This window comes from Gavialis gangeticus, unplaced genomic scaffold, assembly GCF_001723915.1.
Source record: "Gavialis gangeticus isolate Ggan-Ray unplaced genomic scaffold, GavGan_comp1, whole genome shotgun sequence".
NCBI lineage: Eukaryota > Metazoa > Chordata > Crocodylia > Gavialidae > Gavialis > Gavialis gangeticus.
The window spans coordinates 11,736,336-11,762,719 of NW_017729000.1; the positions used below are offsets into that span (position 1 = coordinate 11,736,336).

Below are 26,384 nucleotides of genomic sequence, written 5' to 3' on the forward strand. Positions count from 1 at the left end.
CATAATCTCCCCTGCTGGCCCCTCACGGACACGTGCCAGAATAATTCTCTCAAAAAGCTTACCCAGGATCGAGGTAAGACTAACTGGCCTATAGTTCCCCAGGTCCTCCTTCCTCCCTTTTTTGAAGATGAGAACCACGTTGGCCCTCTTCCAGTCCTCTGGCACCACACCAGAGCACCACGAGTGCTCGTAAAGCCGTGCCGGGGTCCCGCAATGACTGCAGCCAATTCCCTCAGCACTCAGGGGTAGAGATCGTCTGGACCAGCTGATTTAAATACATTCAGTCCCTCCAGAAGTTCCCTGACTAGGTCCCCGCTGACCCTTGGCCTAGGTGCGCCTCCCCTGGGGCCTGAGGGGGGCCCACTGGGGGGGGGCTGCTCATTATAAAATGATTATAATCATTATTATTGTTCTTGTTATATTGTTGCTGCTGCTGTTACACTATTACTATGGTTATATTGAGGGGGAGGAGAAAAAAGGCAGCATTACTATTATATTATATTATTTCCCATTCTCGTGACAGAGGGGACTAGAAGCCACTAGATCCAGATCAGGCAAGGGGAGAGGCTTGCAGGACGGGGCAGGCACCAGAGAAATACCCAGAGCAATCTGTGCCCCTCCAGCACCACCTTTTAGATAGTAAACAGGGAGGGCCCAAGCCCAGCGCATGGTGGGTCCCCCCCAAAACACCTGCCTTGATACTGGCTGGCACGCACGTGTTGGACTCCATGAGATCATGCTTGCACCCAGCCTTTCTACTGCATCTGTCTTTGGCTGTACACAACCCCATTGTCACAGGGAGGTAGTTAGCCACGTTCACCTGAAGCCAAGCAGAAGGCAGGTTAAGCTATGCACCTTATAGACTAAGAAAATATACCTAGAACATAACTAGAGCTCACTTCATCCAATGTTGTCATTGGATTTATCATAGCATCTGCAGGCCTTTTTAATGCATTTCTTTTAGTTCCCATCCTCTCGGAGACACATCTCGTTATCCTTTCTGTCCCACCACTCCAGTTCCCACACAGTCCATGTAGCAGGTCTCTACAATGAAGGACAATAAAAAAAGCAGCCACGTGGGAGGGGGAATGGAGTATTGAGAAGCCTGATAATATCTTCTTCGAAAGATATTGCAATCCCTTACGGCAGAGTCAAGCTTTAAGACTGTGTTAAAATAATTCATTGGAAGGGGACTGCTATTTCTCTATTATTGCTGCCATTGCAACAGGGCTGCCATTTTTCTCCATACATGGCTGGGTCCATCCGCAGGAAAGGCAGCAGAGTTTTGCAGCACCGCCAGCTGATAAATTTTAATTTACCGTATTTCTTCTATCGGTGTTTGCATCAAGTATAGCCTGAGAGCACCGTTCCAGCAGCATCTCTTCCCTGCAGGTACTCTGTCTATAAACAGGATTCAGCACATTAATCTCAGCCTCTTTAGAGTAGGTACTGCAAATTCCACATGATATTTTGAAGGAGTTTTAAAAGGCAAATCGGTTAATTTAGGGCCTACCATCACAAGGAGCGGAAGTTTCTCAGCACCTCCTAGGATCACGCCATGAATCATCATTGATGCACTGTGCACAGGGCTGCAAGCCTACCTTTGCAGCACCATGATCCATGTTGTCCACTAAATTCAGAGGAAAAAGTGAGAGGTAGCTTAAATTGCATCTCTGCCTGGATTGCCAGGGTTTGGAGAATTCTCAAGCTCTGAATTTAGGAATGGAAGAGTTTTATTCAAAACAATTTTCATCTCTGAGAAATTGCTTGGTTAAGATGGTGACGTGACTGATTTTTCTCTCTTACTGTTTTCAATTCCAGCATCATAGGTACCTCCCAGACCAGAACTGAGAAGCAGTTTGCAATCAGTGTTAGGGTTCAGGTGCTTCCTTGCCACCTACCTTTAACATCTCCTCATTTTAAAACCCGCTCCTGTTCCTAGAAAACAGATAAAGTCCTGACCGGCTCCATTTCTTTATTTCCCTGCAAGCAGTCCTCCTCGCTGATCTCAGCAGAATCTAGAGTTAGCCAAAGAATACACATGCTGAACTTCAGTAGCGTTTCCAAGTGCTCAAAGGTTCCACTTCCATAAACAGGGAAACCTAAGTTAGCCTATTGTTAAAGCTATCCCTGGAAGACTGATGGAGCAAAATCTAAACATTTGACCTTCACGCTGGAAATGGATTTGTGTCTGTACTATGTCTATCTGACTGTTCTGTGTTCTGCTGTAGGCAAATTAATTCCAGATGATCACCAAAGCAACTCTGGTGCCCATATTACTGAGCAGGGCCTGTTTTTCTAGTCCACGGCCTGTTTCAATAAAAACTGAAAACAACCAAAAGCTAACACGTCCCTACAACCATTTCATTTTCTGAAACCTCTCCAAGAGCTGCCAAATCTGACCATTATTTAGACTGTCCGTTTCTAAAACATCACATATATAGCACTGAAGCACTATACAATTAATTAAAGTAACCATCTGCATGGCAACAATGAAATGTTCCCCTTCCTTTATTCTCAGCAAGAAGTCCTGCCTCTTTACTTGCAGTACAGTCGCCCTACCTAGTAATGCAGCTTATAGTTCAAAAAGGGCAGCTTTAAATTTGTGAGAAAGAGGAAGAAGGCAAATGTTTTCCTCTTCTCTCTCCCTGCAAACAAGCTGTAAACCAATCTTCTCTACACGTGAAGTTTGGATTACACATGGCAGAGTGCAAAAAGATGTTTCACGAACTCTTGCAAGCCATGTGCAGGTGTATTCGTGCTGCTCAGTTACTCTTGCCCAGGATCAGATTCCTGGGATGCTCCAGCTGTGTATTTGTGCCTGTTAAATAATCCATCATTAAACCAATCATTTCTAGAAACTCACTCCAGGGTTGCCAACACATATACAACAAGGCTGCAGGGAAGATGAAGTTAATGTAACAGCTTCCTGCTGAGGAGTTTCGTTTCAGAACAGAGGTTGCTTCTACTGCTCGCGGAAAGGTGTCAAGCAGTCGTGATGAACGCTGTGCTAGAACGCCTGGCCTACACCTTTATGGAAAGGAATACTGTCAGGATAAAAATCATATGCTCTCTCTGCACTATGTGGCTCATAGCTGCTTTGAACATCATAAACAAACACATTTCTAAAACTCAATTTCTTTCCCCCTTGCTTATGTTGGTCATTTACATTGTGCATTTTTCCTTAAACTGAATAATAAATAAGCAGTTAAGTCCATTTCAAATGAAAATTCTCAGCAAAGCAATATTTGGGTAGTAACCACACTGCGGGACAATGGTCATTTACTGAAAAACATTTGTCTCCACCGGACCTACACCCCACCCCCAAAACCTAGTCTCTTGGGAGACATTTATAAACAACTTTACAAAATGTTCATTTTGGGCCCAACCACGTCCCTTTTGTCTTCATATTTGTAGAGGGCATTCCGGGCAGAAGTTGCTTTTCCTTTCCCCTTCCTAATATCACCCTGGGTAACTGGAAGTCAGAATTTCTTCTGCAAATGCCTGAGCTTTAAGAACACAAACTTATTTAAGCCAATGCCATATTTGGAAGAGATCTGGGTCAAGAAAAATAATCAAAAGGAAAGCACATTCCTCTTCAGTCATGTGACTGGAGCAGAAGCACAGAAACCCATTTGCACACTCCCTCCCCCCGGCCACCTCCTTAGCATCAGCTGAAGCAGACTAGACACAGCTCTCATAGAAATGACAGGGCGCAGGTTTGGTGCAGGGGGTGGACAGGGTGGGGAACTGGCTTGACACACAGATTCAGATTCTTAGAGCCTCTTTTTACTGGCTTATTTGTAAGGAGTCATGCAGTTTTGGAAAAAAAATGGAGCATTGAAGTACGTAGACCATAAATAGTATACTATACTATTTGTACAGACAACCCAACAGACAGCTCCTGCTACCTGGGCAGGGTCCAGTCCTCTAAATATGTACGTGCCAAACTTTAAGCACACGAATACTGCTAGTGTCACTTCTCACATCCTGCAAGTTAAATACCTGTGAGCCTGAAGGATCAGTGCCCTGAACTCTCTCGCTTCCCAGCAACTCGGGTCTTTTTTTCCCCACAGCATCTCATTAAGTTCTTGGATCCAGCCATGATCATTCATTTCATCTTGGTCTCCGATACAAAAGGTTAGTCAAAAGCAGCAGTTTTGTTTGAAAACAGAATTGTTGTTTCTTGAATTCTTTAGGGGAAACTGCTCCTTGAGCTAGCAATACTCCTTTTGTCATCCTCTCAACCTTTTATTTAATCAGCAGCTATATACACAATAAATATCCTACTACAATCAAAATATCAAGCAGTCATGGGAATGAGCAGGTCAGGTTCCAATAGCCAGGTCATGCTACACGTCTGTTATATTCTGACAACAGCTTTGAGCTACGTTTACCCACAAACACGATGAAACAAGGTGCAGGACAGCCAATTTAATGGAACATTGATGCATTTATTTCGTCTTTTAATGGATTCTTCCTCAGCAACGTCCACGTTGTACTGACAGTCTTCTGAATGCCATTCCCTTTATTTTACAGAGAAAATAAATTTTGCTCTTTTCTGGCTTTTAAGTTCCTTGACCAATAATTGTGCAATTACACACTTGGGCAGCACAAGTCAATTGTCAGTGAATTGAATGTGCTCAGTGTGCAGTTTTTGAAATTATCACCTGTTAAATCAAAACCAAGCTCTCTGAATTACAAACCTGGGCACCTGCCATCATTGTCCCATTTCAGGCATTTTAGTGATGAAACACAACAGCTGTTGTGTAAAGCACATTTTAGCTAATTGAGTTAAATTAACACTAGGAGCATCTGAGATGGAAAGAATAGCTTGAGCTAACAAATGTATATACAATTTTTGGGGAAAGCAGAGAAATGTAAAGCAAGTGTTTTGCTTTTAAGCTTCTGTAAAAGCTGCTTGGTGTGTAGCAACAGCACGGCCTAGACAATTCTGGATGCTACACTACATTGTCTTAGTCCACATTTGGCTTCATCATCATACTATGAGAGCATGGCACGATCAATTTACCTTCAGAATCCCATGAGAAGTACGCAAGTATTCTGTGTATTTTATAGATGGGGAATGAATGGTGGCACAGAGGTTACTGACTTGTCCCAAATCATTCAGAATGCTTGCAGCCAAGCAAGAAACAAAACCTAGACCATCCTCCTCCCCCAAATCCACTGACTTCACCAACAGACTTCTCTGAGGAAGTTTTTCATGCACACGTTGCATAGAGGAACTCCTGGGAAATGCTGATGTTTCTGCTGGTTCTTTAATATCTGCCTGAGTCCAAATATACATATAATTTCATTGCCACCTGACAGGCCACATTCTCTATCTCAGCAGTGTCATAGATTCTTAGTTCCACCCCCCACCCCCAAAAAGACCAAATGTGTTTTAAGGTTTTCTGTCCTGTCCCTCAGCAGCTCAGAAGCATAATACTTAAAGACTGGTAAAAAAGCCGCTTACTGGAGTGCTGAAAATGCAAAAAAATATTCTTGTAGAACTGACAGAATTATTAATTTTGAAATAACTGGATAACTCTTAACATTAACAACTACACATGAACAATGTATTTTGTCCTAGGACAATTGCAAAGGGGCCTTGAAGCAGCAGAATACTAAGCCTCCCTTCTAAGAAGTTTTGCTTTTCTCTCTCCAGAGCACGCTTGTACTGGCTCCTGCTATTTTCTGTTTTAATTGCCTCCCTGACACCTATATCACCCTCCCCTCCCATACATGCAAAGGTGACATAAAGAGCATCTCTACCTATCAATCTTTCCATCCCATTTTGACCCCTTCCCCAAACTTCCACACTTTGGTGAATCTTGAGTGCCATGAGATTGTAAGATCTTTGGGGAATAGGCTTTGTACAAAGTATATTCCCTGCAACCTACAGTAGCATGAAAATATTCAGTCACTCTTTTCACATGTCCATCATGCTGCTGTGCTAATGAAGCTACAACCGCAGCTCAGAAGGCAGGCAAAGACAGTGCTTTTATACTGCTGTGCTGACAAGTTGCATGTAGAGGGGATGAGCTCCACAGAGTTGTGGTCTTGGGGCCCAGTGCTCATTTTACTGTTATACACCATCCTGATGCATTTAAATAACTCCACTACTGTGAAATCTTTGGTGCAGCAATTCTCAGTCAGGATGCCCTGGCACCCTGGGGTACATGGAGATCCTTTCAAGGGTAACAAAGGGTGCCAAACAATGTTAGCTCTGTTAGATGTGCAAGCATGCTTCACAATATAAACCCAGAGATTAGGAATCCAGTAGTGTTAAAAAGATTCCGACCTGTTGTAGTCCTGAGCTGTTTGCACCAGAAAAATTGCCCTATTTTTATGTAGTCATAAAATGAGTGAAAACTAAGAGCCGGCATTTTCTGAGGGATGCCTGGAGTCTAAACAGGTTGAAAACACTGCTTTGGTGGATGAAACCAGTCAGTGTTCATGACAAAGAGCCTACAAGCTTAGTGCTTAAGTGTGACTTTGGACCATCTTTTTGTAGGGCTAGAAAAATGGTAACCTGATCCGTACCTGGGGCTCCAAAGTGCTACTGCAATGCAGTAATAGGGACAGTCATAGGTAATGAGTAATGCATCATGTAGACCACTCATACAAGTTACCCAAGGGAGAGATTCAACTCAAATGCCTCTGGGGCATGGTCCTCTTTACCTAGGGGTGGGCCTCTTGTGAGCTAAGATCAAGTGTGCCCTATACCAGAAGCAAGTCAGAAAACTCACCATCCCAACTCTATTGTCCTGGGCAGAAGATAGAGCAAAGCTCTGCCATTTGTCCATTTTAATAGCTAGCGGAGGAGATGCAAGAGGTAAATGGTACACTACAATGGGAGCAGGATACCTCTAGCACCAGCCTCCATGCTAATGGGAAAAGCATATTTTAGTGTGACCAAAATTGGATGGAGAGAAAATTTTTCATTTATTAAAAATGTCTATTCATGGTACATGAATGAGTATGACTGAAGTTTCTGTAGGTAAGGACAGGATAGAATGTAAGGGAAAAAAAGAGGGAGTGAAAAGGGTTTCTTATGAGGCAAGACAGATGCAGAATTAAAAACGGAGTCCCATGCCAAGCTCTGTTGCTGGGTGCCCCCTGCACTGGACCCAGGGTACAGGTAACATAAGGGGCATTTTTACTGTTCCTTCACTCCCTTGCACCAACACACACTCAAAATCACAACCTGACCCTGAAATGAGTGCATGCTCAAGTGTGACACAGCTGCATTCTACCCAGCACACCCTGGAATAGGCAGGAGGTATTTGGAGCACAGAGGTTCTATCACCAACCACAAAAGAGATGCCCAAGGACTACCCACTGCAACCCACAGGCTATCAGCAACATTTAATTACAGTAAAATGTAAATAAATGGATATTCATCCATGACCCAGCATCACCTACCTACCCAAGCATCAAAAGCAAAAGAAAAATACGGAAAGCTGGGAATATATTGTCTTGGGTAAACAACAGAATAAATAGGATATCTACTTTTTTTTTTAAGCATTGTTCCTTTTTCCCAACATACGGGACAGGAAACAGGCCCAGGGAAGCCCCAGACCTGTGAAGCTTAGCAGGAGGGGTGGCTTTTACTGTGCAAGAACAGTTACAAAGATGAACTTTTCCTAGCTTGCTTGTCCCCCTCCCCACCTCCAACTCTCTTAATTCTTACCTTGTTACCACTATTTTTTTTATTTTTTCTTTTATGGTCCTTTCTTTTTCTTTTGCCTTTCTTTTCTATTAATTTGCGTTTGCCTCATTTCTCTCTAACTTGCCCTCTACTTCAAGTACCTGAACACATTCAGTGATGCTTCTTTTGCAGCAGATCCTCACTGACTGGTATCTGACCCGCTACATCTCATTATATTCCTTGTAGAGAATGATCCTAATATATACACAGGGAGTAGACATTTCTTACATTTAAAGGAATAGCTGCCATTGGTTGGTATAGAGTTAGCTGCAGCAGAAACAAGTGAACAGACGAAAGCATAGTGCAGAACATTGATAAGTTATTCAAAAAGAGTGTTTTTGAAAAAACACACATTGAAATTATTTTTATTTTTGGTGTAATTTAAAAAACATAGGAATATTGACATTGCTTTTAAAATCCCCTGGAAGTTAAAGACTGTACACTGTCTGATCTTTCTGATAACTCTATTGTGTGAATGTGGAAATAACAAACATCTCTGTGTGGCTTTGGTCAATAGATACCAACAAGAACATTTCAAACCAAGGCATTTTTAAAAAAAAAAGAAGTCAAAGTCTGAACCTGAATGGACACCACACCAAACGCATCAAAACCTGCCACAGCTTGAGAAACATGGTAATTTACAGTACTGCGAGAAAGTCAGACAAAGATCAGCACAGGAGCCATGTGAAACATTCTCAGAAAACAATCTTAACAAAAGGGGGCCTGAACATTTAAAGGAACTGAAGTTTGAAAATTTGCTTGAGAGTTGATACAGAACCTTAAATATTTCCTTATGAATCTTTCTTCTGAGTCTATTCAGGTTAATTTTTTTAACCATGCCAACTACTGTATTCAGGGCATTTTGTTCAGGGAGAGAGTGAAAGTGTGCAGCTGTTATTTTTTGTATCTCAAGAATAAGGTTACTATGACACAAAAAAAACCAGAAAAATTTATAGGATCTCAAACTGGAAATGATTATTTAAATTACTTGAATTCTGTAAATAGAAACTGTGAATTTATAACCATGATGCAGATTATAGAATCTGTCTTCACAGGGTTAATGCTTACATACAGGCATTTTAAAACTTTATTTTCAACATTCAGATAAGGAAAAGAAAAAAAAAAAGAAAAAAAAAATCAGAAAGTCCTGTGGTTTTCATCCTCTTCAAAATTTTTCATGACTCAAAAATTCTAATGCCTCCTCTTACATTACAGACAAGAGGTAAAAAAAAATTAAATCAAGATCTTTTGGATATTAAAAAAGAAAAATCACCACTATGAACGTTAAGTTTCAGGAGCAAAAGGAAGAGCTAAACTAAGTTTCAACTATCCCAGTAAACTCCCACATTCCAATGCAATAGTGGTCAACTTTGGAGGGCTGACCTACAAATACTATTTGCCAAAAGCAGCTTTCTAACAGCAATAACAACATTCCTGAAAATATCACATTAAATGCATATATATATATATATATACATACACACACACACACACATATATGTGTATATATGTATATATACACACACACATATATATATACACCACTATAAAAAGTGACAAACTTTATACTGCATTACAAAAGATGTTTCTCATTTTGCTGATTCTGTTTCTTTTTTTTGTTTGCTTGGGTTTTTTTGTTTTTTTTACTAAATAGGTTTATAACTCAGGTTGAAGAATGGGGGAAAAACAAATCCTAAAATCCTGACGTTTAGAAAAAAAGCTGAAACCACTTTTCCTACTACAAAGCATCTTTTGTTTTTTTGTTTTTGTTTTTTTTTGTTTTTTGTTTTTTTTACAAAAACACCCAAAGAATTAATTATAACAAGGGAAGAGACAGAACAATGAAAAAAAAGAACCTTAGAATAAACTTCTAATTGTTCTAGGACAGAATTTCTACTCTGATCAGTACGGGGCTCTAAATGCCATTACTGTGCGTTTTGCACAGGTTATGGAGGCTGAACAGGTTCGTGAGCGAATACAGATCAGGAAGGAAAATTCTGCCCTTATTTTGGTGTTGAATCACTAATTCCACTATATGTTATAAAGTGTGAACTGCCCCCAGGGTGTGAAGCTGTAAGTACTATTTACTAACTTCCAATGCAAAGCCCAAATCTGCTTAATTTACATTACACTAGAGTCTGTCAGGAAAATTAAAATCCATTTTATTCAGCATTTTAAGGTGAAATGTATATAAACTACACTTTTAAATTAAATCATACCCTTCCAAAATTGGTCTGCTTTAAGATTTCTAACCTTAGCGGATAGAATGAAGATGTCTCAGCAAATATTCATTTTGTGTTAAAAAATGTCCACAAGACAAAATAAAAAATTCTTAATTTACAAGAAGCAGTGTAAACAGCAAAAACAAGAGAAGCCACGAAGTTTCACACACCAGCCACTGGCAGATGGTTGCTCCAAATATTTATAAAACTTTGTATCTTCCTTTGTTGGTTGGTTGGTATGAATTTTGCTGCAATGAAAGAAGAAAAAGAAGTCAATCACAATGGCTTGCCAGAACAGATGAATAACCATTTGTAAAAACTGCTCAGCAATAAGTGGATATTAAAAATAATTACTGAGTTTCTCAGTAGTGATGCACTCTTTGCAATTTGCAAGGAATTTTTATGCAGATTTCAACAATTTGAAAAATGCATCAAAATTAGTTCCAAAAACAGACAGCAAGAGCAACATAACCTCCAGACTGTTGAGCTGAAAGGCCACTGGCAGGTACGCAGAAGAGAAAGGCAGAGCCTACGATACTACTGGTGATTGCTTCCCCCACCCCCCCCAACAAGGATTTTAATACTGAAGGTCTCAGAATTCCATTTCTCATGACAATTTCAATTTCCTTTGAAAACAGAAAGCAGAACACAGAAGGCTACCACACCATGGTGTACTGTCCACAGCAAGGTAAAGAAAGAAAAACAAACCATGACACAAATGGTACTAAATACCAGGAGGGTTAAAAACCAATCTGTTAAAATGCAGCTCTGCCTTATGGAGCCAGAGACAAAAATTGAATAGAAAAACAACTCTTCCAGGAGTCTGAGATCACAAAATTTAGTTAGTGTCCTGTCTCCATCTGCTGGCTGTTCATAATACCCATAACACGTGGAGAAATGTATTTTCCTTGCTGTTCGCTGCTACACCATTTTCTACATTTTCCGATACATAGTCCCACATATTAACAGCGACTTATCTTGTAGGTCATGTTTAAACATTCCTGCAAATCTTAACAAAGCCATACATGCTCTTTTGAAATCTAATGCATTTCACTTACTAATCTGATTAGTTCTTCCTTTATAAGTCTCGTGATTTCAGCCTTTGCTTTCTGCACAGCCAGCTCGTTGGCACCTGGAGAGCAGAAAACAAATGTTAGAATCTCTTCTATATACTATGTGTAAAGAGTAAATGTTGCAGGTTTACTGTCAAGGCAATCAAAATGTTTCAATGGTTTGCTGTTGAACTGTAATAAATGTAGACTACCAGCACTGCTTTTTTTTTTTTTAAAAAAGGAGTAACCTACTTAAAAACTTTAATCCCTGTTTACAGCCTTCAGTAACATCCTGGAACAAGTTTCTTTACAGACAAACTAACATTAGCAATGGAGCATGTCAAAATAACCATGAGATTCACTGGGTTACACATAATAGATTTGATCAGTTATACGACCCCTGCCGGAAATTGCAGGGGAACAGCACGCTATTTTCTTTTTCCATATCGACTCAAACAAGATCTTTATATTTGTCCTCATTTTTAGTACCAAATGAATTACTGTTACTCTCTTTTAAATATTTTCATACAGGGACATCATATAAGTCTCCTCATTATGGACAGACGCACAAAGTTTTCCCAGGATCAATGTTCCTACAACTCCAGGAACCATTTGGCAAAAAGTATCGAGACAAATGAGTGGGTACCCACACTTATTCCCAAGATAACTCAAGAATATCTGGGAGTGAAGATCCAAAGATGTATGCCACAAAGAATCAAATGCCTACCTATAGCACAAGGAAAACATCTCTAATTAAAAAATACCCATAATACTTACTCTCTATAGCCAAATAAATTTTTCGTTCGCCTTCTTTAGGCTCTTTGCCTGGAGGGAAATATGTTCCTCTGATTGTAATAGCAGCTTCAGAATATTCACTGATTCTCTGCAGAGCTTCCTTAGATGTAACTTTCCACCTGGCAGTCTGAACACGAAAGATTAGAAAGATATTTGCACTTCAGCAACAACATTACCTGGTGAGATCCACTATTTAACAGAAATGTCTTAAGTGGAATTTTGGTTTCAAACAATGAGGCAATTGCCCAGTTCCAAAAGAACATATGCAATAAAATCCATGTTACCACTGCCATCAATTATGTCAGGGAAATAAATGGGAGGAAAAAAAGGATGGATCTGCAGGACCACTGGAGGGAGAGCTCTCAAGGTTCTCCATTTTGTTTCCTGGGAAGTCAAAAAAGTAATAATTGTTCTTGTTATGCTTTTACCCAGCAGCACTCTGCCGAGAATACCATTTACCAAGCCTTTCATGGGAATCGACTTCCAAGACAAGTTTTCTGCTAATTCTCATCATCAGCATTATGTTTTTCAGAAAGCTCTTTAGGGGTGCAAGTCTTTGTTGAAAGCAATTCTTCTAAGGAACAAAATTAAATGCTATTATAAACATGCATCTCTGCATGCCTACTTTTAAAAGCTCAGATACTAATGTGTGGAAAGAGATGATGAGATTTCAGTAGAAAATATCAGCATATAATGTGTTTTTTTTCAGAGACAAACTGCATTGTCTTGTATATCAACTAGTTGTAACTATATCAACTACATTCAGTGTTGAAAGGCAGGAACAGGTTGCATCTCATACTGTATTTATACGTATGTAACTTGACTCCTATCAGGAAAAGACAATGAGTTGCCCCCTGGGGAGTTTCTCAGTTTTGTTAGGTTGAGCAGTGGCACTGTCCCTTTGTCGGAGGCATAAGGGGCATTGAGGCACTTCGTTCCCACTGGTAGGGGTGGGTGGTATAGCTGGTGCCTCTGGAATTATGAGATGAATAGGTGAGTGAGCCAAACAAAAAGAAGGCCAGAAGAGATGGTGGAAAAATAAACTATTTTTTTTCCTAGATTTACATGCTAATAACTTCCTTGGGAAGCATTTTGGAATGAATCTCAAGCACTGTGCACCTCTGAACGGAGGAACAAAGCCAATAGGTAGATGGTACTTATTACCACAGTTACATGTCAAGAGGATGTGGCAGAGGAAGATCTGAGAGGCCCAGAAATCCCTTCTAATGCAAGATCACGTTATAAATCTGCACAGTCCCAACTAAAACAGTGTTAAGTGATAGTTATTAAAATATGATTCAACAAAAATCAGTTACTTGCCTGTGGGAAGTCATTGATCTCCAGTTCCTCCTCATATCTCTTAAAGGATTCATTTTGTCCTCCCTCCTGTTTCTCTTCCTCCTGTTTCTCTATAGGTACATAATTGAGCTTAGCATTGATCTTTTCAGCCAGCTGCTCTGCAATGGTTTTGGCAGATACAGTAGGAGCCTGAATTGTGCCTCCTCTCAAGATAGCGTTTGTTGCCTGCTGCATCACATCCTGTAGTAAAAGAGGTCTGTATTCAAAATGAGGTAGCCAGAGGCAGCAGCACCCTAAAAACCTGGCCTTTTTAGAACCAGAGTTGCTTTAGAAAGTTTCTACACACATCAATATGGACAATCTGAAAACCTTCCTTTCCTTTCCTTCCTCTCTCAGCAATAGAAAGCCTTGTTTCATCCCAACATGCCAAGGATAATATTGGCTATAATCCCTTCCCTATCCCTGCATCCCCACACTCACTCCTTGTCCAAGTACCAAGCCAAACAAGGATGCCATCCCTCCCCATGATGGATATAAAACCCCAATGGTACTAGTCAATCGAGCTGGCTTAACCTTGGAATTATAACTCTGTGAGAAATTATAAGATCCTGAATTGGAATTTCTGGCAGAAAGGAAATTTTAACAAGTGTTTAGGAAACATGAAAACACTTCAGTTCAGTTTTTCTGACATGAACCAGCCTGGCCATCTGCCTCAGCTGCTGGCAACTTCCCTGCCACACACGGGGGGAAAGAGAATCCTCAGTTCTCTAGTAAGGGCTCCCAGGCTCTCCGCCACACAGCCGGGAGCCTGGCATCCCAGAAAGCCCCTATTAGAGCTAGAACTCCCAGGGTTGCCAAGCTCTCAACTCAGCAGCAGCCCCAAGGCTGTTGCATGGTAATGCAAGCCCAGAACCACTAAGATTGGTAATTCAGACTCCCCAGCAGCCCACCAGGTAAATAGGCTGGAAATGCCTGTTCATGGAACTTAAGATTTATTCAAAATAGTTTGGTTTAAAGGAATTCACATTTTCCAATAAACCAAAAATCATTTGTTTGGAAAACTCCCACCCAGTTCTACAGCACTGACACACAGCCCAGCCAGTCAGCCCCCAGGCTGTAGCGGTGCATGGGATTCTTCCAGCCTAAATGCATATCCTTGTACTTGTCCTTGTTGAACCTCATGATATTTCTTTTGGCCCAATCCTCCAAGTTGTCTAGGTCACTCCTAGCCCTACCCTCCAGTGTATCTACTACTCCCTGCAACTTGGTGTCACCTTCAAGTATAACCCATTGTTCTCTCAAAATGTTGTTAATGTACACCCCCATTTTTCACTTTAACTTAAACAGCATAACCTCCAATAATATATTATATATTTCAACCAAAAAGGACATTCTGCTACTGTGATAAAATTAGCAAGTTCTGTAGTCATGCTTGGTGAAATCAGACATAATTAATGCCTGTGTGTCAGGGCAGATGAAGAGCTCCCTGCTGTTATACTAATGCATTTTGTCACGCCAAAAAATTACAAATCTAGTAGTCAAAATATTAATATAATTTCCCACCCTCACTCAGTTAGCCCTATTTGGAGGATACAGACCAATCATAACAGCATCATGTGACAGAACCACAGAGATCAACCTGTTAACATAGCTGTAAAACAAAATTAAATACATTATATTAAACATTTATTAATATCTGCATGATAGAGAGCATGACCTTGAAGTGGAAAGGGACAAACACTTGTGCCTCTGCACCAAGATTCTTCTGGGCATTGATTCTCAATGCCAATCTTTTGGCAATTTCCAGTTTTTCTGCGTTACCAGCTGTGGGAGTAGGAGCATTAGATGTTCCTGGTGCTGCCATGTCTTTCACTCTCTTCTTTGAATTGAACATGCTCTCAATTTGTTCGTCAATCTAAAGGAAAGGACAACATCGGTACTACTATTATGCTGTTCTTATCAACATTGTGGAAGGAAACACTAGGTGCAACTGCTTTATTAATTTTTTTGATCTGGCAACCAATGAATGCTACAGTGCCAGTCAAGAACTATGGCAGAACAAAGAGAAAGGGTCTTGTAGTCAGAAACAGGATTGGGGATGAGAAGACTGGAGTTCTAATTCAGCCTGCACTACAAGTTACTGTCGGACCCTGGGTAAGGTGCATACACTATCCTCCAGTTTCACATTGAACTCTGAGCTCACTGCATGAAAAGTGCTACTTCAGGGTGAACTGAAACAGCAAGTTCCCTTAATAATCACACACTGCAGACTGGGAAAAAGGCATTTGTATCACAAAAACTACACAACTGGGGTGTGAGGAAAGAGGAGTTCTTCAACTGCTCTTTTATCAGCAGTCAATGGAATAACTTTCCAGGTCGCTGAAACGGTATCAAACATTAAGTAATAGTATCTGATATGGATTTAGACAAGGAGAAAGCTGCCAGGTGCTTCTTTAAAGCCCTGTAACTACAAGCTTTTTGTGAATGAGGTAACCACTCATTCCATTTGGTATAAGACTAAATTAACTGTACAAGTTTGAAAAATATTTGAGTCCTCTGCATGAAATAATATCATCCATTCTTAATCTACTTATAAAATACCAGTAAGTCACAGGTGGATGATTTTCAGCTCCGCATGAGAGAGATTTCATGAATTACAGAAAGCACAGAGCAACACACAAGATGTATTTAGTAAACTAGAGTACAATATAACAAAATAAATATTTTGCAATTTGCTACTGTACTGAATTTGTGCTATTAGGTGTTATGTGAACAAACTAAAATCCCTTATAATGTAAATTACTAGCTTATTTGTACTTACATCAACAGCTGTATCTTCATCATCTGAATCCTGCAAGCCAAGAGCAGCTTTTTGTAGTTTCTTGCGTTCATTCGCCAAAGCCTGTTCTGTTTCATCGAACTTAAATCCTTTGCCAGAGAAGCCACTACTCTTTTTGATAATCTTCCCTTCCTACAAAGCAAGAATAATTATATTTCAAAAGAGATTCAAACACAAATTTTAAGAGACACTTCCAGCAGGAGTAAAATACAGACTAGTCTTGATTATTATTACTACTGATTTACTGTTACTATTGATTTTAAATGGTTATGTATTAACAAAGGTAAAAATTAGGGTACTTAGAACTTCTTCCAAACCACGAAAGAAGTAAGTTATAACAAAAAGCTTACACACAATTTTGTATCAATTCCATAAGAACAAGTAAGCCATTTTGGGTTTTGAGTGAAGAAGTAAAATGCCCCTTGAGGTGAAGAGAAATATCTGTTAGAACACAAGAAACTCTTCATACTAAATACCTGGGCCATGTGACGTGGTGTTAACTTTTTAGATCAGGGTATCAAACTCACCTCATACCCTGGACCAGATACAGACTACATGGCTCCCTGTAGGCACATTCAGCCCAGGGCACGTGGTTGCAGTAGCAGTTCCAGCATTAAACATGCAGCCACAGTGGCAGCTCTGGCATGGGGCATGCAGTGGCAGCAGCTCTAGCATGGAGTGATGGCAGGGCTGACAGCTGAGGTGGTAGGGCTGCGACAGCAGCAATGGGAGAAGTGCTTGAATAGTGACCAAGGCTGCATCAGCCCTCACTCACTGCCCTGCCAATGATCATCACATTCACTGGGGCCTTGCAGGCCCTGGATTCTGCAGCAGGTCCCCTGATCTGGCCATGCCCAGTTTCTAGTTGGCCACCAGTAGGTTGGTGGGCTAGACAAAGCACCTTCGTGGGCTGGATCTGGCCTGTGGGCCACATCTTTGACACCTCCATTTTAGACAATATATAAATATTACAAGAGACTTCACTGTCTTTTAGATGAACCCTGATAACATCAGGTCCCAAGGCAGGCTCAGCGGTTCCTCTTCCAACTACACAGCCAGCTACCACAGTTAAATTCCCCAGAACAATCCAACTGCTTTCCATGAGTGTTTTCAGAGGGTCAGTGAAACAACTCACGTGCACAACGTTATTCGCATGCAAAATTTGTACCCAAATATGTAAGCAACACAACATAAACACCACACACCGAAAAGAAAAGATTACTTACAGCTTTCTGCTGATCTTTGAAGTCAGCCCAGAGCTTCTCCAGTTCAGCAGGAACTGGATTCCCTGACAATTCCAAAGCCTTAATGATATCGCCAGCATACCGTGCTTGATCTTCCGTAATAAAAGTGTATGCAAATCCCTATTTAACATTAATACACAAGTGTAAGCCTAGTACTTGTTAAATACACCATTTCATTCTTTCGTTGATCTTAGCAAGGGTACTGCATTGGAAAACTATTTTTTTTTAATAGAAATGGAGAGTATAAATAAATGCAGTTAACATGGCAACTGACAAACTCACTGTAAAATTAAAAGCTTTTCATTTAGGTCTGGCTCTGGTGGTGAGTTTGAAACAAGGCCACTCATGCTCATTTCCAGCACAAACATCAAGAGCCAAATTCATAGAGAAAGTCTTACTCCAGAAAAGCATTATCTACATTCCACAGAGATGCAAGGCAAAACACGAAGCCGTGGTTTGAAATTTCCCCATTTCTCTAAAAAGCATCTCCCCTCCTCTTATCAAATACAAATAAAATATTTTTATTTCCCATTCCCATTACAACATTAATCAATATACAAGGCAGGGTTATCAATTAATTAAAAATAAAAACCACTTTTTACTAAGAAAAATTACTTTTACATACTTTATTGCCGGCTCGTCCAGTTCGGCCTGCTCTGTGTACATAATCCTCATAATGGTTGGGACAACTGTAATTGACTACCAGCATCAGCTGCTTTACATCCAGGCCTCTTGCTGCTACTGATGTGGCCACAAGAAGTTTGCACGCTCCATTCTTAAAATCATTAATTATGCTGTCTCTGTCATACTGATCAATTCCTGCAAGGAAGCAACACAACACCATACATCTAAGTTTGTATTTACTTCTTTGTATCTACTGTCTTGGTTTTCAATAATAAAAAATGTTTCAGCTAAGCTGAAAGAACCCCCAGCACCAGGTTGTTGTGCATTTCCATCAACTCACCCATTTCAATAGACAACAGTTGAACTCTGAACAAAACCAGGCAGTCTCAGCAGAAGAGTAATTCTCTACAAAGACTGTCCCACCCAACTCTTCCAAACATTCTTTTAAAGAAAACGATCTCAATAAACAAGTTAATTTGACCTGTTACAACTGAATTTTTCTGAAGGCTTTGTCCACTTTGCAAGTGCACCAAAAAGCGCAAGACATTTTTCATTAAGACCTGGATTTTTCCTATGTCCTTGGCTAAATTTTCCCTGGCATTGTTACCAAAGTTAGAGAATGTGATATGCATGGGCTGGCTGCTGTATACCAACATCACTCTACATAGTTTTTAAAACACTTGGGGATGGCAGGTGTTTGAGTGAGAGATTTTTCTGCTCTACTTTTTAAATAACTACTTCATGACAGAAGGGAAACAACAGCTACTAGCTTCTCAAAAGCTACAAAAATGGGGTTTTTTGCCTGCCCTCCAGGCTCTGCAATAGCAATTAGTTAATAATATTCCCAGAGATGTATTACTCTCGGTTCATAACCGTGTTGCATAAAGTGATATTTTGGCACATGATGGTGCTTTATAAGTTAACGTAATAAAGAAAAATGCCAAGTCAATTGCACTTCCACTCAAAATGTGAAGAAAAGTTATGTGAACTGCAGAAATATTCTAAATGTCTACAGTGACATTATAAAGAAACATATAAAAACATTTTTCTTTTTAATTATTTTACCCCATTGATCCAGTTTAAAGTAATATGTCCTTAAGACTGCACATTACCTCCATGAAGTGACATGCAGGGATAAGAAGCTCTCATTAAATCTTTCAACAACCCATCAGCATGTTCCTGTTTATCAACAAATATGATAACAGATCCTTTCTCCTGATAATGTCCCAGCAGTTCAAGTAACTTCAAGAATTTGTTCTCTTCTTCTATAACAATCTAAAAAAAGCAAAACAGAAAAACAGAAGTAGAAAGAACAGAGATTACATCTTCAAACACAAAACTCTGAAGACGCTAACAACATAAACTTCACACCATCTGTCTTTGATTAGACTTTGATCAGCTTTTGAGTTTCAACTGAGCCAGGAGAAGGCGAGAGAGAGAGAAATTCTTCAGGCCATATGCACAGACAGAAATGGAAGTGCTAAAGCTGACAGTAAGGTAACCTATATGAAACAGTAAAAAAAACTAGATATATTACTATCTGCAAATGAAGGGGCTTTTTGAGTGTTTTAGTGACTACTAATATACCCAATGTTTACACTGAAGAGGCAATATTCAAATGAAAAGTGGCCACAGAAAAAAAATTCTCCAGACCAGGACAGCAACATAGGCATTAGGCAAGCCAAAGTGACTCTAAAATATAAGTGTACAATTATGCAATGATACTGCGATATACTTGTTCCCACATTCAGAGCTCTGCAGCCATCAGCTAGGTCAGGGTAATTCACTTTTATTTCAGTATTCCATCATAATTTTTTATAGACATAAGTGCAAAAAAGGCAACAATTACAAGCATGTCTTTTTTTCCTATAACCCACAACTGTATCAAAAAGAAACTACAAGGATCAAAATGACAAACTACAAAATAGTAGAAGATCACCAGAGTGCTTGAAAATTAGAATGAACAACGGCGCAAATCTGCCAATTCGAACAGACTAAACATTCACCATGTAAGACCAGCATCATGAACCGACTGGAATATATTTTCAAGCATCATTCATTACAGTGAGAATTTCTGGTTCCCATTAGACAAACAACTTCGCAGAAAAAACAAGATGGCTGCTCAAAAATGCCACTTTTAACTGCAAATGACTACTTTAAAATACCTGTCATATTTTACTCACAGAGAGGGTTGCATGTCTATGAGAACTTTCCTACTGCTGTGTTAAACCAATTAGTTTCATAGTTTCATAGATTTAGGGTCGGAAGGGACCTAGTAGATCTTCTAGCCCAACCCCCCGCCAGGGCGGGAGAACAACAAAACCCCAAAACAAGAAACGGGACTCAAATGAGTCCAGCCAGGTAGGCATCCAGCCTCTTCTTAAAGACCCCCAGGGTAGGGGCCAGCACCACTTCCCTTGGAAGTTGGTTCCAGCTCCTAGCCGCCCTAACTGTGAAGTAGTTTTTGCGGATGTCCAATCTATACCTCCTCTCCATCAACTTGTGCCCATTACTCCTTGTTATGCCAGCGGGCGCTAGGGGAAACAGCGTCTCCCCCAAACCCTTCTGGTCCCCCCTAGTGAGTCTATAGACGGTCACCAGGTCCCCCCTCAGCCTTCTCTTGTGGAGGCTGAATAGGTTCAGGTCCCGCAGTCTCTCACTGTAGGGTCTGCCCTGTTGTCCCCGGATCATGCGGGTGGCCCTCCTCTGGACCCTCTCCATGTTGTCCACATCCCTCTTGAAATGGGGCGCACAGAACTGGACACAATACTCCAGCTGTGGCCTGACCAGCGTCGCGTAGAGGGGGAGGATCACCTCCTTGGCTCTACTCGAGATGCACCTGTGGATGCACGACAAGGTCCGGTTAGCCCTGCCAACCATGACCTCGCATTGTTGGCCCATGTTCATCTTGGAGTCAATAATGACTCCAAGATCTCTTTCTGCCTCCGTGCTCTCAAGTAGGGAGTTCCCCATTGTGTAAGTAATTAGGTTATGCTGTCTTTAAAAACACTAGAAAACATTTCTGAAAATCTCCTCTCTCTCCGCATCTCCCAAAACATTCTTTATATCAAACTAGAAAATTGTGTCTCCTTGCCATAGGATCATAGCAAAGGAGGGATGGAAGGGCCTCACAAGGAATTCTAAAGGAATTAATGCCATTCATGCAAGGAAAATAAACTAAACTGACATGATAGGACTAGACTTAATAAAAATTGCTGATTTTCTCTATCTATTCCAACACATACAAATGAAATATAAGCTACTGTTTCTCCATGTCAATGTTTCATTAAATATTCTTTCAGAAATGATTTCTTGCTACAGAAACAAAAGATGCAATTATGCAATACTCACTACATGTTGCTCCACATCAGAACAGACCACGCTTCTTCCCCCAACTTGAACCTCAATAGGTTTATTCAGAATTCGACGAGCTAAAGCCTCCATGGCTCTGGGGAAAGTAGCAGAGAACATGACCGTCTGACGATCAGGCCTGATGTTGTCTACAATGCGCATGACCTGGTTTAACAGTAAAATCCTGATTAACATTGAAGTGCTCTAGCAACAAACTTTACACACATACATGCTCACATAAGCCCCCTGTCATTTTTAAAGCTAAGAAATAATTGGATTCCACAAAACACAAACAGCTTTCTGCAAGTTACATCGTCTGGAGACCATGAGCCATCCCTGCCAGAGAAGCAACATTCGGTGGGCTCAGTTGGAACATCACAAACAAAACAGTGCTAGAATTTTGTGCTGATCCTTTAAGGGGTACAACACAAACCTTCTAGTAGGGAGAAAAAGAAAAAAACTTTCCTAATTTTGAGAGAGAAAAAGCGCCTCGGGATAGTCTGGGAAGTCCTCAGGCCCCAAACTAAACTAAATCATTTATACTGTGTCACAAGAAAACCACCCCTCCCCCCTCACCATTACTCTCACTGCTTAAAATCCATTATGCCATTCATTACCTGTGGTTCAAAACCCATGTCAAACATTCTGTCCGCTTCATCAAGTACAACGTATGTAACCCTGCGAAGGTTTGTCACCCGTCCTATGAAAAGGAGAGGGGAAAAAACATGGGGAAACAAAATCAAACTGAAATTTGTTTTCCCCTCAGGAATAATTTTAAGTAAAGTGATAAGTATTCTGACTAGCTTCTAACCAACATATAAAAAGTTAAACAGCATTTTAATTTTTTTTTTTAATATCACTAAAAGTGAGTTTTAAACTTCTTGTTCTAATGGCATTATATCTATCTATATATATTCTGAAAAATGTGTAAGTATGCACAAGGCCCTTTATTTTGTCAAACTCTTCTCTTGCATACCATCAAAGGGCCAGAAGAACCTGTAAAATTCAGAAAACAGCCCTCGCCAAAACACATCATAAAACTAAGACTGAGATGAAGCAACGAGCCACATCAGCCATAATCTGACAGCGCCACCTAGAAAAAAACATATTAGAGATTACAGCGCATGTGTGGAAGGCAAAGTTCAGTGCTAACTGATGCAGCCTCAGAAAAAAAGATTATTTTTATAATATAATATATAATGCCTTCTTGGCATTCAGAAATAATGATTTTTAGGTATTCATAACTATTTCTAACAAACTGCTAATAATATGCATAATACAGTATAAGCAACATTTTCCAACCTGTCTAGCAAATCCATTGACTTAAAAGACCCCAGTCTTTGGGACAAGTGGAAGCAAGATGAACAGTTGTAAGCTATTACTCACAGCTCACTTCGGAGCAGTCTTGCATAAACAAGTCAAAACCCTTCCCAAACAAGTACACGGGCACCTTTTAACAAGTATGCGTAAAATACAAAGGGATTTTTCACAAATGCAATTAAAGCAAGTTTTTTCTAAAAAGCACTGACACAGGATTATGTCAGATTTCAAGCAATAATGTAGTGACACTCTGTTGAGAGTTCTCAGATTGGAATTATGATTTTCGTATTCCAGAAACATTCTTTATTCAAGCTGGCAGCTTTATCACACTATGCGAATATTTATCATCTTAAATTAAGCAAGATTATAACTGCCTTGAATCCTCAAACTATTCTTTTTTAAGGAGTGATACAGAATTTGTAGATGTTGAATTCACACTAAGTTACCAAAATAAACTTTTCTAAAAATCTACATCTATACTTAATGCTAATATTTGCATCTCCAAATAATAACTCTGCAAAATTACTTGGGAACAGCATTAATGTACCTACCTTTGACGGATTAAGTCTTGGAAGCCCAGTTCTATAAGTCTTGAAGGTACTTTTTCCACAGAAGTTAAATAATGTCAACAGTTTAGTAGAGGTTTTGATGTGGAATATTTTAATAATCAAACTTTGTCTAACAAGCATGCAATGATTATGCTAAAACAAAACCTCTTAAAGCTGTGGTATCCCAGCATATCCTACCTACATATTCAGCTGAGGAAGATAGTAGTTTTAATTACAACCAAAATCATATTCAGTAATTCTTTTTGTTTTTTTTATCAAGAGATAAAGGTTGAAACTTCTATTGGGCATGCCCCTTTTTAGGTAAAAGTCAGCTGTTAAATTATGCTAATATTAATTAGCATTGTGGAGGAATTACGTAAAAATAAGTGAAATTTAGGTAAGTCTCCCTTTACCTAAATTAATCCCAATTTGGGGCACAAAAATCCTTACAAAAATTTCAAACATACTACAATTACTGTTTTTCAAAATCAGCAAATGAGTAAAGTGTCATTTGTACTAGTGTACTGTCTGACATGGTAAAATGAATAACACAGCTTCAAGAAATATAAATAAATTCCAGAAGACCATTTATCAAAACATATGATCTCTTGAATTTCTTTATTTGAATTACACAAATATTTTTAAAAATATTTTTAAAAATGTGCAAAGGAAAAAGATTTCTACTCACCATTGTTAGCTGCTAACATGTCAATCATACGTCCAGGTGTGCAAACAATAATTTCAGCACCTCTTTTCAGTTCTGCTATCTGATTTTAAAAACACAGTAAATTTAATTTAACAAGCCATTTGAGTTACTTTTAGAACTGTGACCCTATAAATAAGAGAGTGAATGATACATGCAATCTTTTCAGTCACCATAATTAACTATACATGCAGCACTACAATAGCCCACTAATGGTTTTATGTATTTGTCATTTATTTAAAGTTTTTACTTGGAAATTTCTTTAACTTCTTACCAGAAGTAGATCCATAGTTGCTACAAAAGCATATGATAGCCATATGAATCCTATACACAACAAGTACCCCATGTATGCTATTTTATGTAGGGACCTTAGAAACTCTACAGCAAGGATATCAAACATATGACCTGTGGGCCGGATCTGGCTCATGGTTCACTAGACCAGCCCCACATGCTGCATCTGATGTATGGGCCAAATCCGGTGGTGCGTGTGCAGCACAGAGGGGTCAGCAGTTCAGGATGCCACATGCAACCTACCAAATCCTGCAAGTATTACCAGGCTCCTATTTCTATGGCAAAAAACTGGCTTGAAAATTAAACTATCAAGCTTTACAAAAATGCTTGCTAAAGACAACAAGAACTAAGAGAATCTAGGGGAGGTGTTCGAGGCATTAATAAAAATTAGGGAACTTCTGGAGGTAAAACCATAGAAGCCCTTAAGATGGTATTTCTAATTGTTACATTGCACAAATGCTTTAAGTACTGCCCAACTTCGCATATAAAAATATTCTGCAACTCTGGGAAATATATATGAGACTTAAAGCAAACTGGCTTGTAGAACACAGTTATATGCACATGACGAAGCAAGGGATTGTTAAAACTAGACTTTCAAGGATGGCTATTTACTTCTAAGATACTGATACCTAATAGAAATCAAAAAGGAGAGCTCAGACCAATACTGGATTTGTATGAAAGGATGTTAACTGATGAGTGCCAAGAAATGTTTATAAATAAAATAGTGTGTACCTGCTCACTGATTCCTGTTCCTCCATAGACACACACAACTCTAAGTCCCAGAGTCTTTGAGAACTTCTTACACTCCTTGGTAATTTGCAAAGCCAACTCTCGAGTCGGGGTCATGATAACAGCTGAAAAATAAAAATATTAGAACCCACAGAACAAGAAATGTAATTGATGCTATTAATGACACAGTAAAAAAAAATATTTTATAGTGAAGTTTTAACCACCCCCAGTACAGTAATACAATTTTAGTGCAATTTACTTGTGTCCAGTTTAAAACCCTTATTTCAAGAGCACTGCAGTAGTTGAGCCTGTGATGGAGGAAAGAAAAAAAACATGACCAGATCTCCAGTAACATGAAAGAAAATTCTTCCTCTCCAACTTATGGAAACACACTGTCGACACTAATGCAAATGTTCCTAATACATAAATCACACCGCAAAAGTAGTAAGTGGCTTGCTGAAATGACAGAATCTTCAATGGTTACAAGCAAGGAAACTTCTCTCAGGGCTAGCAGATAGTTGTGAAATAAATCTCCAAGAGAGGAAGTGAAGACCTGTCTTAAGACCTTGCTAAGTGTGCAAAAAATATCTGACAAAGCAGATCAAGAATTCGGTACTTCATCTCCTGCAACCAAGCGAGAGACCAAAGCTGACTTAATCATAAGTCAGCCCCGGTCCCACATCCAGTGAAAAAAGGTAAAGCAGCAAATTTCCCTTTCACTCCTCATGTTAAGCTGTTATAAGTAAGGTATATGTTGAAAAGGGGGTGGGGAGGGGGAGAGGAACAGAGACAGGTGCACAGTAATTTCACCTGCCAGCTCAGAATAGTTTAAACACTGAGCTGTACTGAGAGAAAAGATATTTTTGGGTGGTTCTTCTAGAACTCTGAAGATTCTCACTATCCGTGGAAAACAGAACATAGCCCCCAGATTCCACATTGGTAAATGGCATTTAAAACTCCTGAATACGTTTTTATTGGTCGCGGTATTTCTTAACCATAACTAGATTATTTACAATACACACAGATTTCATTACTGAATTAGCCCAATGCAGTTTTTTAAACATCAATATACCTAACTTTAAAAAAAAGCATAAATCTGTCACTATCTGAAAACAAAAGATCTGTACCTATTGGACCTTCTCCTTCTTCTAACGACCTCTGATCCATAATATGCCTGAACATAGGCAAAAGAAATGCAATGGTCTTTCCACTTCCTGTTTTAGCAATGCCAATCAGGTCACGTCCATTCATAATTGCTGGAATAGCCTGGGCTTGGATGGGCGTGGGCTTTTCATAGCCATGTCTTAAAGAGAGAAAAACAAAGCACGGTTAGAACAAAAGAATGTTGTGAATGATATAAATCACATATAGTTTTGCTGGAAAGATTTCTATGTTCTACTTAAGCAGAAGTCTCAGTGGCATGCAAAAATACAGCACAAAAATAGAGAACTTAGAAATGTGTTCCATAATCAATGGGAAAGACTAGTTCCTAATAACTGTCCAATACACCGATCCTGAGTAAGCACCTATCAAACAATTTTTAAATACCTCCTAAGGGTTAATGTATAATGAGAAAAAAAGAGAGTCAAACTGTAACACCTTGGCCTGAAGACCTCATTCCTGGTAGACACAAAAGAACATAGATATTTTTTG

The 26,384-nt window shown here is 39.6% G+C and overlaps 1 protein-coding gene across 1 annotated transcript in view; it reads right to left on the reverse strand.

Moving 5' to 3' along the window:
* Positions 1–9,342: 9,342 nt before the first annotated feature.
* Positions 9,343–26,384, reverse strand: part of DDX46 (DEAD-box helicase 46) — a 33,577-nt gene continuing 16,535 nt past the window's right edge. Inside the window, exons 10-23 of the mRNA XM_019506271.1 lie at positions 25,859–26,034; positions 24,735–24,856; positions 23,697–23,775; positions 21,758–21,840; positions 21,141–21,305; positions 18,902–19,064; positions 17,791–17,984; positions 17,148–17,285; positions 15,904–16,053; positions 14,800–14,997; positions 13,104–13,322; positions 11,766–11,910; positions 10,995–11,068; positions 9,343–10,184 (exon numbers count right to left, since the gene is read on the reverse strand). Coding sequence (XP_019361816.1) covers positions 10,137–10,184; positions 10,995–11,068; positions 11,766–11,910; positions 13,104–13,322; positions 14,800–14,997; positions 15,904–16,053; positions 17,148–17,285; positions 17,791–17,984; positions 18,902–19,064; positions 21,141–21,305; positions 21,758–21,840; positions 23,697–23,775; positions 24,735–24,856; positions 25,859–26,034 — 1,954 coding nt within the window. The 3' untranslated portion in view covers positions 9,343–10,136. The remainder of the gene's footprint in view (positions 10,185–10,994; positions 11,069–11,765; positions 11,911–13,103; positions 13,323–14,799; positions 14,998–15,903; positions 16,054–17,147; positions 17,286–17,790; positions 17,985–18,901; positions 19,065–21,140; positions 21,306–21,757; positions 21,841–23,696; positions 23,776–24,734; positions 24,857–25,858; positions 26,035–26,384) is intronic.